We start from the raw sequence: 17,538 nt of genomic DNA on the forward strand, positions 1-17,538 counted from the left end.
CATAGGACTGCATTTATTGCCTGCTTTTTTACCCCATTGCGGGTGCCCTTAGAGCAGCTCCAGCGCAGGGTAGAGAGAAAAATAGGAACCCGCACACATCATATGGGTGCTGGGAGGATTGATTCGGTCCAGCGTTAAGCAACAGCGGCACCTCCCGTCCCTAAATAATAAAACAATTCCACTCCCACCTTCCGTTTCTTCCCGCGGGGACTTGCCATGGTCGTCTCCTCCCTCTTCCAATCCACGCCAGATCCAATCCCTCTTCCAATCCACGCCAGATCCAATCGGGGGAAGGGCGCCACCAGCTAGATCCATCGAGGGGGAGTCGCTGCGCCCTCATCTCGCGCTGCTGCGCCCTCATCTCGCGTCGCTTCCATGCGCTCGTCAAGTCCGCGTCGACTGCGTCATCCCCGACGAGGCACCGCCGCACTCCGCGCCCTCGGCGTCCGGCTCCCCGCAGTACCAGTGGATGGCGCCAGGGCCGCCGGCCGCGGGTACCCCAACGCGGGGCAGCGCATCACGCACGTCATGCTGGGCGACATCACCAGAGCCATCCACGCGCTCGGCCAGATCTACGCAAGGACATGCATGGTATGGATTTTCAATAGTTTATTTCCTCTTCATCGGTCATCTATTTTGGTTGGTTCTGGTGGTTGAATTCAAAAAAAAAGACAAGTATTCGTTGATCATTCTTGCTATTCAAGACTAAATAAGGTCACTTTCCATTAGTTCTAAATGCAAGATCTGGAGAATACTAGGGAACTAGTACAGATGGGGAGTTCGTAATACTAGATGTGAACATAATACTACAAAGGATACAAATTACAGATTAAGAAAATTCCAAATTCTAGATCCTGAACATAATACTACACTAAACTTATTCATCCCAAATCTTTGCCATATATGCTCAACCAAGTCAGCCTTGAGTTGATGATGCTTTTCCCGATCATGAATGGCCTCATTTGCTTCAAGTACTCTAGAGAACTCATGAATTGGTCCATGAGCAAACCCTACCAATGGCTTAGAAGTTCCCTGCTCATAGTGCTCATTTTCTGCCCTTATGTCATAAGGCTCGTTGTCATTAAATCGAACCTGGTAGGAATCCCTTTCATCTTCAACTATCATGTTGTGGAGTATAATACATGCATACATGATGTCTGTCAGCGTGTCTTCATTCCAAAAGCGAGCAGGGCCTCGTAATATTGCAAATCTAGCCTGTAAAACTCCGAATGCCCTCTCAACATCTTTTCTTGCAGCTTCTTGCTTTGTTGCAAACAATTTATGCTTCGCGCTGTAAGGCAATGCAATTGTTTTGACAAAAGCAGCCCACTCAGGATATATATCATCGGCTAGGTAGTACCCCATATTGTATTGATTGCCATTCACTGTGAACTGGGATGGCGGAGCGCTTCCTTGTAATATGTTTGTGAATAATGGTGACTGATTCAAGACATTAATGTCATTGTTTGAACCAGGCACACCAAAAAATGCATGCCATATCCACAGATCATGCGAGGCAACAGCTTCGAGCATGATTGTTGGGACCTTATAATCACCTCGAGTATACTGCCCTTTCCAAGCTACTGGGCAATTTTTCCATTGCTAATGCATGCAATCAACACTACCAAGCATGCCAGGGAACCCACGTGCTTCACCTATTTGTAGCAACCTTCTAATGTCATCTTCAGTGGGTCTTCTAAGATAATGTGCACCAAAATTCTCTCTAATGCCTTTCACAAATAAGGTCAAGCACTCAATGACAGTACTTTCTGCAATTCGCAGACCCTCATCTAATAGATCAGCAGGACTACCATAAGCCAACATGCGCATAGCAGCTGTGCACTTAAGTAGTGTTGAAAAACCTTTCTTCGCGAAGGCATCTCGACGTTGACGAAAATATGGAGACCACTCACCAAGGATCTGTACGATGCGCAGAAATATATGCATTCGCATCCTGAATCTCCTCCGAAATTGAGCATTGGTATACACCGGGTTGCTGCAGAAGTAGTCAGCTTCTAACCGCTTGTTTGCATCTTCTCTATTTCGATCTATATACTTTTTCTTTGTTGGCTGGTTGGAGGTAGCAGCTAGATCAACTTGGATGCTTGCTTCAATCTCTTCTTCAATCTCTTCATCTATTTCTGCTTGAATCTCTGCTTCAAGTGGGTCATTCGTGAGCTCCCACATGAGCCTCTCAAGGTCACCATCTAAGTTTTGGGGGGGGGGGGAGAATTTGATTCTGAAGACATTTTTGCTCTAGTGCAGCCTCTTGCTCCTACCCTCCACACTCTTTTATAGGTGCATGCATGGTCACAACGGCTAGTTTTACAACGGCTAGTTCACAGGAACCTAGAATCCAGTATCCTATGCCTTTCTGCAATGGCTTTTTCTTTTCTTTTCAGCACATATACAACGGCTAGTTCAAAGGAAACACAGAAGTAACTTGCATACATGAGTTACTGGAGCTAATACATGGTACATGGATACATTCAGGATACATGCTAATACATAGTACTAGCTAATACATGGTACTTGGATACATTCAGGATACATGCTAATACATAGTACTTGGATACATGACTAATAACTACTTCTCTGCAGGGAATATCTAGGACTGCAAATAACTCAATGCACTATCATGGCCTTGTTTCCGCTTATCGCTGTACCCTGTAGTATCTTCAGCCAACAAGTTCAGGTACTTTTCTAGCATTTCGACCTTTGTCTTCTCTATTGTTGCTTTTGCTGCCTTTTCCACGGCTTCTGCTCTCACCTTTGTTGCTTCATGACAAGCTTTCATTCTCTCTGCTTTAAGGCTTTCCAAACTCATTTCTGGTGTGAGCTTCTTCTCTTTCCCTTTCATTTTAGCTTTTGCTTTCTTCTATCCTTCTGGTCGAGATCGCTCTACAGGCTCTCCATCCTCACTTTCCTGGTTTGAAGAAGATGTGTAAGCCCCTGATTCAGTTTGCTTCAATCTCTTGTTTGCAGCCATTTCTTGGTTCTCACTTCTCTTTGCCCATTTTGGTTGGTCCTTCACTGCTTTCCACCAATAGTCTAGAGTGAATGCTCTCCCCTGTGTTTCTCTTTTGTAAACTGCATGGGCTTTTGCCATAATCTGGTCGTCAGATTCTCCACTGCGATATGCATGATGCATTCTAATCCAGAATCCATTGAAATGGACCACGAGCTTATTTGTCTTGGTGTAGTGGGTTTTGCATTGTGCAACTATTCTTCTTCTTTCAGGTCTGACATTGCTATTGAATTCTGCCACAATATTCTTCCAAAAGCTTTCACCCTTTTGTGAATTCCCCTTCACTGGATCCACAGAATGATGCAACCAAGCACTAACCAGTTTGAGATCCTCTTCCTCACTCCAATGCATACGACCAGACTTCTTTTCTTCACCTTCACTAGTATCACTCCAGACTTCTTGATTGCTGATATCTGCATTCATATTATTATGTTGTACAGGAGATATCGGTGATGCCGGACCTGACCCAACATCACCATGGCTATAAGCCATGGACTCAACTGGTGATGAAGACCGAACACCTTCAATTGCAGCTCCTCTTCCAAACATTCTAGCAGGAGGAAAGCTAAAGTTGGCTTCATATGGAATACCAGGATGAAACCCTCCGTATGGGTGGTAGTTTGGAGGCATGCCATATGGACTAAAGTTTTGAGGAAACTGAGGTTGAAGCTGTGGATTCAATTGAGGAGGAAAATTTGCAAACGGTGGTTGCTGGTATCATGTAGTGGGTCTATTGCTTGGATCTCCTTGCTCTTGAGGATAGGAGTTTGAACGTTGTAGTGGATTTGGAGTTGAATCATCCATAGTTTTTTTCCTATAGAAGGTAGTGGTCCAATTTGAACTGGATGTATGCATATTTGTAGCCAGGCGCTCCGGGGCTCAATGTTTGCAGCAACGGCTACTTGTAACGGCCAGGCGAAGGGAACGGCTAGCAAGTCAACTTGCAACCGTCAATATACAAAAAATTATATTTTATTTGAAGCACTCGGTGCAAAATTGAGCTCCGAGGCTATGGTGCAGCTTCGTAGCACCCCCTCCTCTAGCGTATGGACATAGGGAATCTTTGTCAGATGCTCCAGAGCACCCTCAAAATTCCAACGCTGGAGCTGCTCTTATAGGACGGCGGCTCACCCCGTCCCCACCCAAGACGGTAAACATCTCCCTATGCCCACAGGAGAGGCTATAAGTAGAAGATATGGGCATCTTGTATAAGGGATGGGATCCCAACAGATTCAACTCAATTGAATACAACGACTAGCACCACACAAGACACAGGGTATTACGCTCCGAAGCGGCATGAATCTGTCTAAACCATCTTGTCTCCTGATCGTCACACGGATCAAATCTCTTTTGCGTGTTACAGCCCTGGCCGAATCTGGAAACAGTATTCCCATGAATCTCTACTTGCGCGCCTTCACCGTTCGCCCCCCAACCACCCTGCACTATAGATGGCAACGGGTATTTTACCCGCGGATACCAGTGTCACAAACCCGCACCCGCGAGAAAAAACCACACCCGCACCCGCGCCCGCTACCCGCCACGGGTAGCAAGTTACGCCCGTTCCCACTATCTGCGGGCATGCCTTGCCCGCGGATATGCCCGTGTACCCGCCAGGCCACCACACCTACAGGAGAATGCTGCCGGGGAGGCGCATTGGCAACCGGGGTCAGGGTGGCGTAGACGGGCAAACAACGGCCGGTCGACGGGGTAGGCGAGGCGATGCGGACGGCGGCCGAGGCGATGGGGTGACACGGATGGCAGCCGGGGCGACGGGGTCCATGGATGACGGCGAGGTGACGGGGTCCACGGATAGCGGCGAGGCGATGGGATCCACAGTTGGGGCGGATGTGGGCGATGTGAAAGACGGCTGGGGTGGATCTGGGTGACGCGGACGGCGGCCGAGCGATGGAGCAGCGGTCCAAGGGCCCGAGGAAGAGGGAGGGAGCGGCGGCCGGCGGTGGAGCGGCGGTCCAGGGGCCCGAGGAGGAGGGAGGGAGCAGTGGCCGGCGGTGGAGTGACGCCCGGCGGCCCGAGGAGGAAGGAGAGCGGCGGCCAGCGGCCCGAGGAGGAGGGAGGGGCGGACCGCTGGCTGAGGGGTGCGGGAGGAGGGAGCGGCGCTGGGGGCGCGGGGCGCTGGGCTGGGGGCGGCGGCGGCGGGCACTCAGGAGTGGGGAAGGAATGGAACAAGAGAAACCCTAGAAAGTAGAGATGATTTATATAAAAGGTGTTACTGTGTTAGGGCCCACATGTCAGCGGGTTTGCGGGTTCGGATATTAAATTTTCAAACCCGTTATGAAATACCCGTTGGGTTTAGAGTCGTACCCGCACCCGCGCCCGCGGGCACAAACCCAAACCCGAATCCGCGCCCAACGGGTCGGGTATCCGCGGGTACGCGGGTATTTTGTACCCATTGCCATCCTTACCCTGCACGCTGAGCTGCCCGAGCTGCCGGAGGTGACGACTCCGGCGGCACCCCCGCTCCCGCACCGTCTTATGTTATCATGTTGCCCCGTCTTCCTCTAGATCCGCTGTGTGCCCTGCACGCTGAGCTGCCCGAGCTGCCGGAGGTGACGACTCCGGCGGCACCCCCGCTCCCGCCCCGTCTTCTGTTATTATGTTGCCCCGTCTTCCTCATCCGCTGGACACAGATGGACTTGCAGAAGAAGGTGAGATAAGAAGAGAAAAAATTGCTCGAGTGTGGCTACTTCCTAGTAAAATTTCTATCAAAATTGTTTGTTCCAAATAAATGCCCCAAACCGGCACACCACCAGGTCAATGGTCACGAGTCAAAATTTGATAAAACCAACCCCGTAATGAACAGATAGCCTCCTCTTTCGATAAAGCCCCCGACGGCACGGCGCCCAGGGGCCCCCACCAACCCTCCCCCTCGCCTCCGCTCCGCCTCCCATGGCGTCGTCCCTCGCCGCCTTCCACCCCGCCCTCCCTCACGCCCACCCGCACCGCCACCCCGCCCGCCCCAACCCCACCACCGGCCTCCTCCGCCTCCTCCCGTCGCGCCGCCGCGCCCGCCCCCGCGCGGCCGGCCGCCTCGTCGTCTCCGCCTCCTCCACCTCCGCCCCGCCCCCCTCGGCTGACAGGTCGGAGGCCGCGTCGTCGCTGGAGAGATGCCTCTCGGCGACGTCCCCGGTGATGGGGACCGGGGCGGCGGCGCCGGCCTCGGCCCCGCCCCGCGCCCCGCCGGCGATGAAGGGGGGACGGAAGCAGTACGGCGCCTTTGGGGCCGTCACGCTCGAGAAGGCCAAGCTCGACCTATCCCAGCGCCGCAAGAAGATCATGCCCGAGGTTGGCACCTAATCCTAATCGTTTTGTTGGTTTGCGTAATTAATCTTTTACCGCTAGAAGAAGGGTGATTTCAGATATAGGGTTTAGGCAATTTTAGAGACACGCCTTTGTGTTTGAATCCCGCCGGATTGAGTAACATGAATTCCTGATGCCATCCACATGGAATTCATTTGGGAAAAATCAGATGGTTAGACTGACTTCAACAGCGGAAAGGGGAAAACGAGGAAGGCAAATGGCAGTTTGCATCGCCACAGCGTTTGCATCGCGCACGCAAAAAAAGCCGATCTCCAACAGCGCAGCGCCGCGCGCAGTGCCCCTCCCACCACCACCCCTTCCCGCCGGTGGCCGCCCCCTCCTCTCCTCCCCTACTCCATTTGCCGCCCGCGCTGCCCCCTCCCCTCCTCCCGCTGGTGGCCGCGGCTGCGCGGCCGACGCGGAGGCGCCGGCGCCACCCCCTCCCCTCCCCTCCCCGCCCGCTCGAGCTCCGGCCACGACGGTCCCGGCGGCCCTCCCTTCCCCTGCTCGAAGGCGGTGTCGAGGAGGGCACATGCGCGAGCGTACTCCGTGGACGCGATGGCCGCGTCGATCTGTGACATGATTCGAGCTCGGCTCGGCGAGGAGCGGCCGACGGGGCCAGGCGGAGCGGACGAGGCGAGCGGATGGATCGACGCGCCGCTGCCCCCGGATCGACGCGCCCCTCTGCTCCTCCGTCGGCCTGGAGAGGGAGGGAGGCGGCGGGAGGACGGGCCGGCGGCGCTATGGCCTTCCCTGCGCCGAGGGAGGAGGGCCGCCGCAGATCCGAGGCCGGCGAGTTCGCGGCCGGCGAGCTCGCAGCCGGCGAGCACGAGGCCGGCCGACCCGAGGCCAGCGAGCTCGCGGCCGGCGAGCCCGAGGCCGGCCGACCCGAGCCGCTGCGGGCTGCTGCCACGGCCGCGGTGGGAGCTCAAGGCCGCCGCGCCGACGATGCTCTTCGGCGTGCACCTCATCGTCGTCCCGGGCGCCAAGAGGCCGGCTTCGCCGGAGGAGGACGCGCACGAGCCGGCCCCGTCCGTGCTCCTCCGTCGTGGATCCGCCGACCATGGACACGGCGGAGCAGGCCCGCGCCGCCGTCCCCTTCTCCCGCTCGCGAAATGCCTCGAGGAGAGAGGGGATGTATTTTTACACATCCTCTCTCGGAGGCAAACTGCCTCAGGCTTTTGCACCGGCTGTTGGATGGAGATTTTGCGATGCACAGTGCCAACTCGAGAGGCAAAAATGGAATTACCTCTCCTGTTGGACTCAGTTTTAGACAGTTTAGAATGCCAAAATATTGGATAAGGCATGCTGGTGCAGAGGCCCCTGCGGTTTCTGCTCCAATTTATGACCCCTTCTCCTTACTTCTATTCTGTAACCATGCTCTGAAATGGAATCACTATGTGGCATGGTTGTCTGCTCCAATTTTCCCGATTGCATGTACCAAATAAAATAGGTGTGCAATTCACCTTGCAAGGCTGTGTAACATTTTCCCCCAAATGTTCCATGCTTTCTGTCTGCCTGAGTGATATTTTTGCTCTAGTGAGAATAGTGACTAGTGAATGGAGATTCTGAAGCAACAATGTTTTGGAATTAAACTGCATTGCCATTTCTTGCAGTATCTTATTCTTTATGTGTTATTGACCTTTTAACAAGATTGATTAGAACTGGCTTTATATTTCCTTTTTTGTTCTATTTTGAAGAGGCATCAGTAATAATTCCATAATACCACCAAATTATACTCAATAACTGGTGTTGCTTAGAACCTGTGAGCTTAGTGCAACTTAGTTAAGATTAAGTTTTGATTTCAGAATATTTAGATCACCCAGAAACTACTATTGTGGTATCAGGAGTGTTCCTATGTTTCATTTTATGGTCTTTAAAACATTATATAACCACATGAATTCATTAAACATTTCCCACTTCTTGTGATTGTGTTGGAGTTATCATTTTGCAAGTTAGCTCAACAGTGCAAGTGATGCATTGACATCCTTTACATCCTTGGAAACCCATGGAATTTGTTTAGGCTTATTTAGTTGATGATCTTTGCTTGACATTACAATACTACAGTAGAAAACTTCTAGTTGGAAGCAGGAAGGGCTCGTTGTTCAAGCTTACGCGTTTCTTGTGACTTGAAACCTGATAATATTCTTTGTATTATTTTCCTTATTTGCTAGTATTGTTAACAGAATGTAATGGCAAGTTGCCTGGGTCATATGCTTGTTTTACCTTGTATACTGATCACGCGTTTCCTTTCAAATTTTCAGCTGGCCACAGGTGGCGGTGGTGGAGATATAGGAAAAAGGATTGGTCATGGTGGGGGTGATGGTGGAGATGATGATGGTGATGATGATGATTACTTTGATGATTTTGATGATGGGGAGGAAGAAGAAGGTGGACTTTTCAGGAGGCGAATCGTTGTACAGGAGGTGAGATACCTAATATTCTGATTTAGATGAAGCTGATAAAGTTTTGAGATTTTTGAGCTGATTAATGCTTCTTTTCTTGAGGCAGCTTTTCAATAGAGAGTTTGTAGAAGCTGTGCTGCAAGAATGGTGCAAAACGATGAGTAATTTGCCTGCTGGTCTCCGCCAAGCTTATGAGATGGTAAAATTTGTTCTCTTCTTTCGTATGTCATACTTTGGTATGATTATTGAATGACATGAACTTTACATGAGATATCCGATCTTAGGGTTTGGTGAGTTCTGCACAGATGGTGCGGTACCTATCAATATTTGCAAGGCCTACAACCGCTAGGTCCTTCTCGAGAGCTCTTCCAGGATGGCTCTCCAGAGGTCTTGTTGGGAGGTAACATCTGAATCATGTGCACAATGACACCCTATTTGGTTCAGGCAGATTGCTCCTGTAATTTTAGAATTTAGTTCAAAGTTGAACTAAACATGACATACATGAGGAATTCAGAAACTCCTCAAACCCAAACAGATTGTTAGTTTATATTTAATCAATATATAGTTCATGCCAATTAGGATTCGTATAGGTAGCTGGAACTTAGGGTCCCTAACGGGTAAGTTGCGAGAGCTAGTTGATGTAGCAATTAGGAGGCGTGTAAATATTCTATGCGTTCAGGAGACTAAATGGAAGGGTCAGAAGCCGAAGGAGGTTGAGGATACTGGCTTCAAGCTTTGGTACACGGGAGCAACTCCGGGTAGGAATGGTGTAGGCATATTGATTGATAGGAGCCTTAAGGATGGAGTCGTAGAGGTTAGAAGGCAAGGTGACCGGATTATCCTAATCCGGTTGGTAGTTGGAGATTCGGTTTTGAATGTGATCAGTGCCTATGCCCCTCAGGTAGGCCTTAGTGAGAGCACCAAGATGCAGTTCTGGAAAGATCTAGATAGCATGGTTAGTACCGTGCCTACCAGCGAGAAACTCTTCATAGGAGGAGATCTCAACGGCCATGTGGGTGCGACTAATGTAGGGTTCGAGCGAGTGCACGAGGGTTTTGGGTACGGTAGCAGGAGTCAAGAGGGGGAGGATGTGTTGAACTTCGCGTTAGCCTACGACTTGTTGATAGCGAATACCGTGTTTAAGAAGAGGGAATCCCATCTTGTGACGTTTCGTAGTGGCCAACACTCGAGCCAGATCGACTTTATCCTTGCTAGGAGGAAGGATAGACGTGATTGCTTAGATTGTAAGGTGATACCTGTGGAGTGTGTTGTCCCTCAACACAAGCTTGTGGTGGCGGACTTTCGTCTTCGGGTACGTGTCCACCGGGACAAACGTGCCAAGATTGCGAGAACAAAGTGGTGGAAGCTTAGAGGGGAAGCGGCACAAGCGTTTAAGGAAAGAATGCTAGGTGAGGGGACTTGGGAAGGAGAAGACGCAGATGACATGTGGCTAAAGATGGCAACATGTGTTCGGAAGGTGGCTTCAGAGGTGTTTGGCGTGAGTAGGGGAGGCAAACAGGAGGGGAAAGACACCTGGTGGTGGAATGACGAGGTGCAAAGGGCTATTAAGGAGAAGGAGTGTTTCAAGCGCCTCCACCTTGACAAGAGTGCAGCCAACATCGAGGGCTATAAATTAGCGAAGAGGGTTGCAAAGCGAGCTGTGAGTGTAGCAAAGGGTAAGGCGTATGATGACCTGTATCAGCGGCTAGGCACGAAAGAAGGGGAGAAGGACATTTATAGGATGGCTAGGATCCGCGAGCGGAAGACAAGGGACATCAACCAAATCAAATGCATTAAGGATGGGGCAGATCGACTGCTAGTGAAGGATGAGGACATCATGGATAGATGGAGAGAGTACTTCGACAAATTGTTTAATGGGGAGAGTGAGGGCCCTACCCTTGAGTTAGATGACTCTTTTGACGATACCAACAGACGTTTTGTGAGGAGAATTCAGGAGGTAGAGATCGGGGAGGCTTTGAAGAGGATGAAGGGAGGTAAAGCGATGGGCCCTGATGGTATCCCCATTGAGGTGTGGAGATGCCTAGGAGATAGAGCAATAGTATGGTTAACTAAGCTTTTTAATCTCATTTTTCGGTCAAACAAGATGCCGGAAGAATGGAGGAGAAGTATATTAGTACCTATCTTCAAAAACAAGGGCGATGTTCAAAATTGTACTAACTACCGAGGGATTAAGCTGATGAGCCATACGATGAAGTTTTGGGAGTGGGTTATCGAGCATCGCCTAAGAAGAGTGACAAGTGTGACCCAAAATCAATTTGGGTTCATGCCTGGAAGGTCAACCATGGAGGCGATTTTCTTAATACGACAATTGATGGAGAGATATAGGGAGCAGAAGAAGGATTGCACATGGTCTTCATTGACCTTGAGAAGGCGTATGACAAAGTACCGAGAAATGTCATGTGGTGGGCCTTGGAGAAGCACAAAGTCCCAACTAAGTACATTACCCTCATTAACGATATGTACAAGGATGCGACGACGTTTGTCCGGACATGTGATGGCAACACCACTGACTTTCCTATTAACATAGGCCTACACCAGGGGTCAGCATTGAGCCCTTATTTATTTGCTTTAGTGATGGATGAGGTCACAAGGGATATACAAGGTGAGATCCCTTGGTGTATGCTCTTTGCTGATGATGTGGTGCTAGTTGACGAGAGTAGGGCAGGAGTTAATAGGAAGTTAGAGCTGTGGAGACGCACATTAGAGTCGAAAGGGTTCAGACTTAGTAGGACCAAGACCGAGTATATGATGTGCGATTTCAGCGCGATTAGGCATGAGGGGGGAGACGTTAGTCTAGATGGACAAGTGGTGGTCCAGAAGGATACTTTTCGGTATTTAGGATCGGTGCTACAAAAGGATTGCGACATTGATGAAGATGTTAGACATAGAATTTCAGCTGGCTGGTTGAAATGGCGACAAGCTTCTGGCATCCTTTGTGACAAGAGTGTGCTACAAAAGCTAAAAGGCAAATTCTATAGGACAACAATTCGTCCGGCGATGCTATACGGTGCTGAATGTTGGCCTACAAAAAGGCGACATGTCCAGCAACTGAGTGTAGCAGAGATGCGGATGTTGCGGTGGTTTTGCGGGCACACAAGGAGGGATAGAGTCCGGAACGAAGTTATTCGGGATAGGGTCGGAGTGGCACTAATTGAGGAGAAACTTACCCAGCATCGGCTGAGATGGTTTGGACATGTCCAACAAAGGCCTCCTGAGGCGCCAGTGCGTAATGGGGTTCTTGAGCGGGTCGATAATGTAAAGAGGGGTAGAGGTAGACCTAAACTGACGTGGGATGAGTCGGTTAAGAGAGACCTTAAGGATTGGAATATCTCTAAAGAGATAGCTTTGGATAGGAGCGCTTGGAGACTAGCTATCAATGTGCCTGAACCTTGAACTTATTTCTTTCGGGTTTCATCTCTAGCCTACCCCAACTTGCTTGGGAAAAAAGGCTATGTTGTTGTTGTTGTTGTATAGTTCATGCCAGCAGAAACTCATGTCGAATACTTGGCGCAGACATTTCATTGCTGGGATAGTGTTAAACCATTTCTGTAAACAGTCAATGCAAAGAACATGTGAAGAAAATGGCCTCCTTATTGTTCTTTCCTAGCCAGATCATTGCCCTTTGGCATTGAAATCAGTCATAATGTCAAACCAACCCTAGCCACGCTATGGTCCTTTGACGATTGAGGTTTCATGAACAGTCGACAAGCAGTAATTGTGGGGAATGTGCCTGCTGTAGGCTTGCAGGGGGCACAGAATTCAATTAGTTGTAATGAGGTCTTGCGAAACTTTTCAGAAATAAAATTTTGGGTTTTGTGCTACTATTTGGTCATAAAAACTGTGGTTTCCTCCTGCATGCTTGAGAAATTAAGAACTGTGGTTACCTTTACTTGAAATAAAAATTCCATAAATGCCACCACATGGATGGCTTACTTCGATTTCAATTGTCATGTTGCAGAACACTTGCAGATCCAGCATTCCCACATAAGATGGCTTTTGAGTTTATTGCTAGCTTTTCCTCATCAGTTTGGTGGGAGATGAATATCCGCAAGGAAAGGTATGTTTTAATTTGTCTATGACTGTCTAGCAATTTCACATTATTATTTAATCTAACCATTTCACAATTTTGGTAAATCAGGTTTCAGCAAGAATGGGATTTGGCTGTTGTTAATGCTCTGACTGCGTCTTGTTGCAACTTGATGGTCCTTGGGCTTTTGGCACCATGCCGTTCATATGGGAGTACGTCTCGATTTGACTTCCAAAATACAATTGAGAAGCTTCCAAACAATATATTTGAGAAGAGCTATCCGTTGAGACAGTTTGATATACCAAAACGAATCAGTGCGTTCTTTTATAAGGCTGCAGAGCTTAGTCTGGTTGGGTTCGTTGCTGGCTCTGTTCAAGGTGGTATGTCGAAACTCTTGTCTGAAAGAAAAGAAAGAAGGTGGGTTTCATCATAGCATTCATTCATTCGAAGTCATAGAAGGCATTCTTTGAAGGCTTATCTGATGCATTGTTATCTTCTTTGCTATCCTTCCATTTAGGTTATCGGTGGCTATTCCTTCTGTCAGTACCAATGCCCTTGGTTATGGAGCTTTCCTAGGATTATACGCAAACTTGCGTTATCAATTGCTATATGGACTAGACCAACATATGGTAAAGCGCTTTGAAGTTTTGGGTGTGGCAATCTTCTTTAGCACAGCAGCAAGGTAAATATCTATTGACATTTTGTCTTAACATGTTAGTTTTTTTGCTGAATAAGTCATTGCTTATTAGTTTTTTTTGTTGAATAAGTCATTGGTGTTGTTCATTATGCACAAAGAGAATATAGCTCAATGCTGAGATTAACCAATATTGATGATGAATGGCATATCACTGTTCTTACACTTATTGGATGTTAGTAGCATCATGAGGTACTGATACATGTGATCTTATAACTCCTTTGATCCTTCTGATTTATGGTCAATGGACAGAATATAGATTTGTGTTGCATGCTGTACTACTGTTTGACTCTGAGCTGATGATGTTGTAGCAACAAAACCATTTGGTAAACAGGTCGCGTACCCTGGACACACCCTTCCCTTGGGTGAGCTGGTTGTGTGCATCTATTTGTGTGTGGTAATTCTTTTCTATTCGGGGGGTGGGGGTGGGGGTGCCTGCGTGTGCATGTGTTTGAAGTGTGCCTGGGTGAGGGTTTCTAAGCCCTCTCCCTTATACTTTTCTTCTTCTTCATAATGAAATGACGCACTGTGTCCCACATGTTCGAGAAAGAAAAAACCAAAGCATTTGGTAATAGAGATGCAGTGGTCAACCACTGAAAAGTGAGACCATTAAGTTCTGACTTTATATCCATTTTCCTTCTAGAACATGGGAAGGTCCCATATGAAATTAAGAGTGCATGATTAACTAACCATTTGTTGTAACATTGTTTGTTTAGTACCATAATCTGGATTTCATAGAACATAAAACATTAAACTATTAGCATAACATACTATCGTAGTTGCAAAACCCTCTTGACAACCGTCAATAACTCAATATTAACCACCTTTCTGGTACCTGCTGGTGGGCCTGTAGTGTTTTCTTGTTATTGCCACCTTCCTGCCTGTAATTATCAGTTCCTGCATTCAGGACAACTAATTTGATTTCTCAATTCTAATGTCTCGTCAGACCTGTTGTAAAACTTAACTAATGCAGTGTCTGTATTATGCCACGTCATTTTGTAGTTATAACCATTGGGTCGAACTCGGTTTAAGCCTTCGCATCTGAAACAACCAATTCAAATGGTGGATGTTTGTAGATTTCTGTGTGTATTTCATCAAAGAACATCCTTTTATCAAAAGCACCTTTCTGATGCACCTTTTAGCAAACTATATATGCACTTTAATGAAAGGATGTCTGTTCATTGATAGACACCTTCCGATGGCACTCTTTAGAAACTGCAGATAGTTTAGAGGTGTTGCTAGTGAAGTAGACAAAGTAACCAGAAGAAAGTGCTGACCATATGCTATTACATCATGAACTGGCTGTTTATCTGCTTACTGATGGATCTCTTGACCGTGGTAAAGATGTTATATCATTATAGTTTCTCAGGTTCATTATATTGGTTCTTCTTCAACACTTGCAGATTGCCAAACTTGCCCAGGATTTATAGCTTACAATCTTATCATGAGGAACATCAGTTAAATTGCATTGTTTTGGGATAGATATGCTGTATGAATAGTTAAATATTGAATTTGTTGGCTCCCAAACTGGTTGAAGGATACCTTTTTTAGCTTCTCAACATCAGCTTGCTGTTGGTGAGGGTTTGTATGGTGCTTTGAACTAGAAAAGTACATTGTTTGTGGAGGTTGCAGAAGTGATTTACAGACTAAAAGTGAGAAAAACCATAATACCACAAACCACCGTTCATTGATGGCTGTTGCATGTCGCATGTCTACATGGAAAGTGGCATAAAATGCAAATCACCTCGGCGAAATCTTTATAAAGAAAAGTTTCTTCATTTTAATACCTTAGTCCATTGCTTTGATCGTATTCCCAGCATGATTCTTATTTACTCTTGTATTTTTGTATTCACCTTTTTGTCTTAATTTTCAATCTAATTCTCATATTTTGAACCTAGTTGTACCCTCATTTCTTTGGCGCTTGTTGGGTTTCATCTCTGGCCTAATCCAACTTGGTTGGACAAAAGAATAATGGACCGCTCCATGTTCTATGAGTTCTTGTTATATCACTAACGTATTGGTACATATATTGCAGACTGATGAATATTCAGATTGGTGAGGCTTCAAGAAGAACATGGCTTGGGGAGGAAGCTGATCCACAATACTCAGATCGACTCCTGAGAGCTTACAAGAGACCTGTTGAAGTAAATGTGGACCAACAGGATTCACGATGGTTTATATCCAAGGATGCAATGGTATCTGGCCTTGGTCTTCTAGGCATCAAGCAGGGTGGACCTGAGACAACATTGTCCAAGCCTCGCCGAAAGAGAGTAGTCCGCAAAAAAGTTGCCTCAGGTTGAATTTAGTGGATTTGGTGGCAGTGCTGGAACAATTTTGCTTCAGTTCCACTATGGCATATGGAGTTCGACTAAGCATGGTAGAGAACAGCTGCTTTGGCAATCAGTGGAGGCATCGAAGCTTGTGGTTGTATTTTGAGGGGATGGTTCAAAGGTGTAGGCCCATTACCATTTTGTAACTTATTACTATCTTATCGTTTTTTTCCGGGAAGAATAATATCTCGACTTCCTGTGCTGTCGTGAGGAAAATAGACACGCTTAGTGGTAGTCTTGGAGATTGTTAAAGATATGATCCTTAACATGGGAGAGATTCTGCATTCTGAGTTAGATAAAATAGAAAATGTTTGTACGACCTTTTGAGGTGTAACCAGTCGCAACAGCCTTGCTTTCCTGCAGCTTATCATGATTCTTTCTATTTCCAGTAGTTGCAGCCGTGAAGCTCTTGTTTGTACGATGCTTGCTTCTGTTTTAAATGCTTACGTCCTTGTAAATGGTGGGTGGGTGATGCGTCATCTGTCCCTCAAAATAATTTTCAGTGACGGATGTTGTCATGACACACCCTCTACAAATGGTCTCACGTAATATTATCTCGGATGAAGACAAAGTTTATACCAAAATTGTAGAGTTTAGTGAGATCTAAAATTTATAGTTGATATTTTATTTATATAAGATAATTTAATAGTCTAAAATATTTTATAAGTTCTCTAGTTTTAAAATCTACATGCCTTGATTTATTTTCAAACAACCTCGAAAGTAGAGTAGTCCATACCAAAGTTAAAGTGGTGAGATCTAAAATTTATAGTTTATACATTATTTATTTAAGACTGTTTAGGATCATGAGATCATTTACTAGATGTGTCATAAATATAGCTATGGCTATATACTATCTCACACAACTCAAGGTATATTTTTAAGTTTTTACGGTCTTAACATTTATATACATAAAATCTATTTGAAATATTTTTTATATCTAATAGTTCACAATGTACAAGTTTCACTCTTTTTTATTGTTCCGCTATATTAAAGATATAAAAGAATTTTATGAATAAAATAGAAAAATATTTTTAGGGATGGGTGATGAGCCGCTCGTACGAATTAATTTTAGTATTAATATAAAAGAGTAGCATATCTCATAGAGTCACAAATGACTATGTAGTAGGTGGAGAGGAGGGTACGCCGATGCTTGAGGTAAACGGTTCGAACTCTGGTTTATGCAAGTATGTATATTTTGTAAAAAAATTGTATATCAGTAGTACAGGGGCTTGTGGTGGTGACCGGTTGGCTACCAGGATATTTTTTCTTTTCTATTCTGTTGTTTCCAAGCTTTTTCTATTTTTTTCCTTTTTAGGAATTGATTTATAGGGTGGGTGCGCCTCTACTAATCGATTCGTAGGGTCGGGTGTTTTAAGAAGTAGGGGTGGGTACCGCACCTGCACCTAAAAGTACGTTTTTATCCACCCCTAAAATTTTTTTTCTGCAGTAGTGGAGCATAATTTTGTTCAAAAATGTGACTCTAGTAGAGTGATGAAGAAGAGCTACTAAGAGCATCCCAATAAATTACTCATACATACCTAAAACACACTCTCTATTCATTACCAATAACAATGTTTACATTTTTTTGGTAATGGTTGCAGCAAACTACCAAAACCAATCACCAACGATAGGGTAGAGAGATGAATACCCTTCATTTAGTTGTGTGTGTGTGAGAGAGATGTATTTTGATGATTACCAAAAACTTTTAAGTAATG

The 17,538-nt window shown here is 46.5% G+C and overlaps 3 protein-coding genes across 3 annotated transcripts; 1 reads left to right on the forward strand and 2 right to left on the reverse strand.

Annotated features, from left to right (window-relative positions):
* Window positions 1-384: 384 nt before the first annotated feature.
* On the reverse strand, window positions 385-2,187 carry LOC120667831. The gene is made up of 3 exons (XM_039947826.1): window positions 1,635-2,187; window positions 861-1,571; window positions 385-572 (listed from the first exon to the last, which is right to left on the reverse strand). The coding sequence occupies exons 1-3, from the start codon at window positions 2,185-2,187 to the stop codon at window positions 385-387; spliced, it is 1,452 nt and encodes a 483-aa protein (XP_039803760.1).
* A 691-nt stretch (window positions 2,188-2,878) lies between these two features.
* On the reverse strand, window positions 2,879-3,520 carry LOC120667832 (glutathione S-transferase T3-like). The gene has a single exon (XM_039947827.1). It carries the CDS (start codon window positions 3,518-3,520, stop codon window positions 2,879-2,881), a length of 642 nt encoding a protein of 213 aa, XP_039803761.1.
* A 2,400-nt stretch (window positions 3,521-5,920) lies between these two features.
* LOC120666021 (protein RETICULATA-RELATED 1, chloroplastic-like) lies at window positions 5,921-16,205 on the forward strand. Its single transcript, XM_039945792.1, has 8 exons — window positions 5,921-6,331; window positions 8,611-8,772; window positions 8,858-8,950; window positions 9,036-9,151; window positions 12,731-12,829; window positions 12,911-13,216; window positions 13,317-13,481; window positions 15,529-16,205. Exons 1-8 carry the CDS (start codon window positions 5,936-5,938, stop codon window positions 15,791-15,793), a joined length of 1,602 nt encoding a protein of 533 aa, XP_039801726.1. The 5' UTR covers window positions 5,921-5,935; the 3' UTR covers window positions 15,794-16,205.
* The last annotated feature ends 1,333 nt before the right edge of the window (window positions 16,206-17,538 follow it).

The sequence above is a fragment of the Panicum virgatum genome, chromosome 3N (genome assembly GCF_016808335.1).
Source record: "Panicum virgatum strain AP13 chromosome 3N, P.virgatum_v5, whole genome shotgun sequence".
Lineage (NCBI taxonomy): Eukaryota > Viridiplantae > Streptophyta > Magnoliopsida > Poales > Poaceae > Panicum > Panicum virgatum.

Bases quoted from the DNA above. Each gene is read 5' to 3' on its own strand.
- LOC120667831 (XM_039947826.1), bottom strand. From the start codon at position 2,187: ATGTGGGAGCTCACGAATGACCCACTTGAAGCAGAGATTCAAGCAGAA. The intron at 1,572-1,634 runs GCATGCTTGGTA...TAGCTTGGAAAG, and splicing joins TGAAGCACGTGGGTTCCCTG to GGCAGTATACTCGAGGTGAT. The intron at 573-860 runs GTTCAGGATCTA...GTCCTTGCGTAG, and splicing joins TAAGTTTAGTGTAGTATTAT to ATCTGGCCGAGCGCGTGGAT.
- LOC120667832 (XM_039947827.1), bottom strand. From the start codon at position 3,520: ATGGCTTATAGCCATGGTGATGTTGGGTCAGGTCCGGCATCACCGATA.
- LOC120666021 (XM_039945792.1), top strand. From the start codon at position 5,936: ATGGCGTCGTCCCTCGCCGCCTTCCACCCCGCCCTCCCTCACGCCCAC. The intron at 9,152-12,730 runs GTAACATCTGAA...GTCATGTTGCAG, and splicing joins TCCAGAGGTCTTGTTGGGAG to AACACTTGCAGATCCAGCAT. The intron at 12,830-12,910 runs GTATGTTTTAAT...TTGGTAAATCAG, and splicing joins ATGAATATCCGCAAGGAAAG to GTTTCAGCAAGAATGGGATT.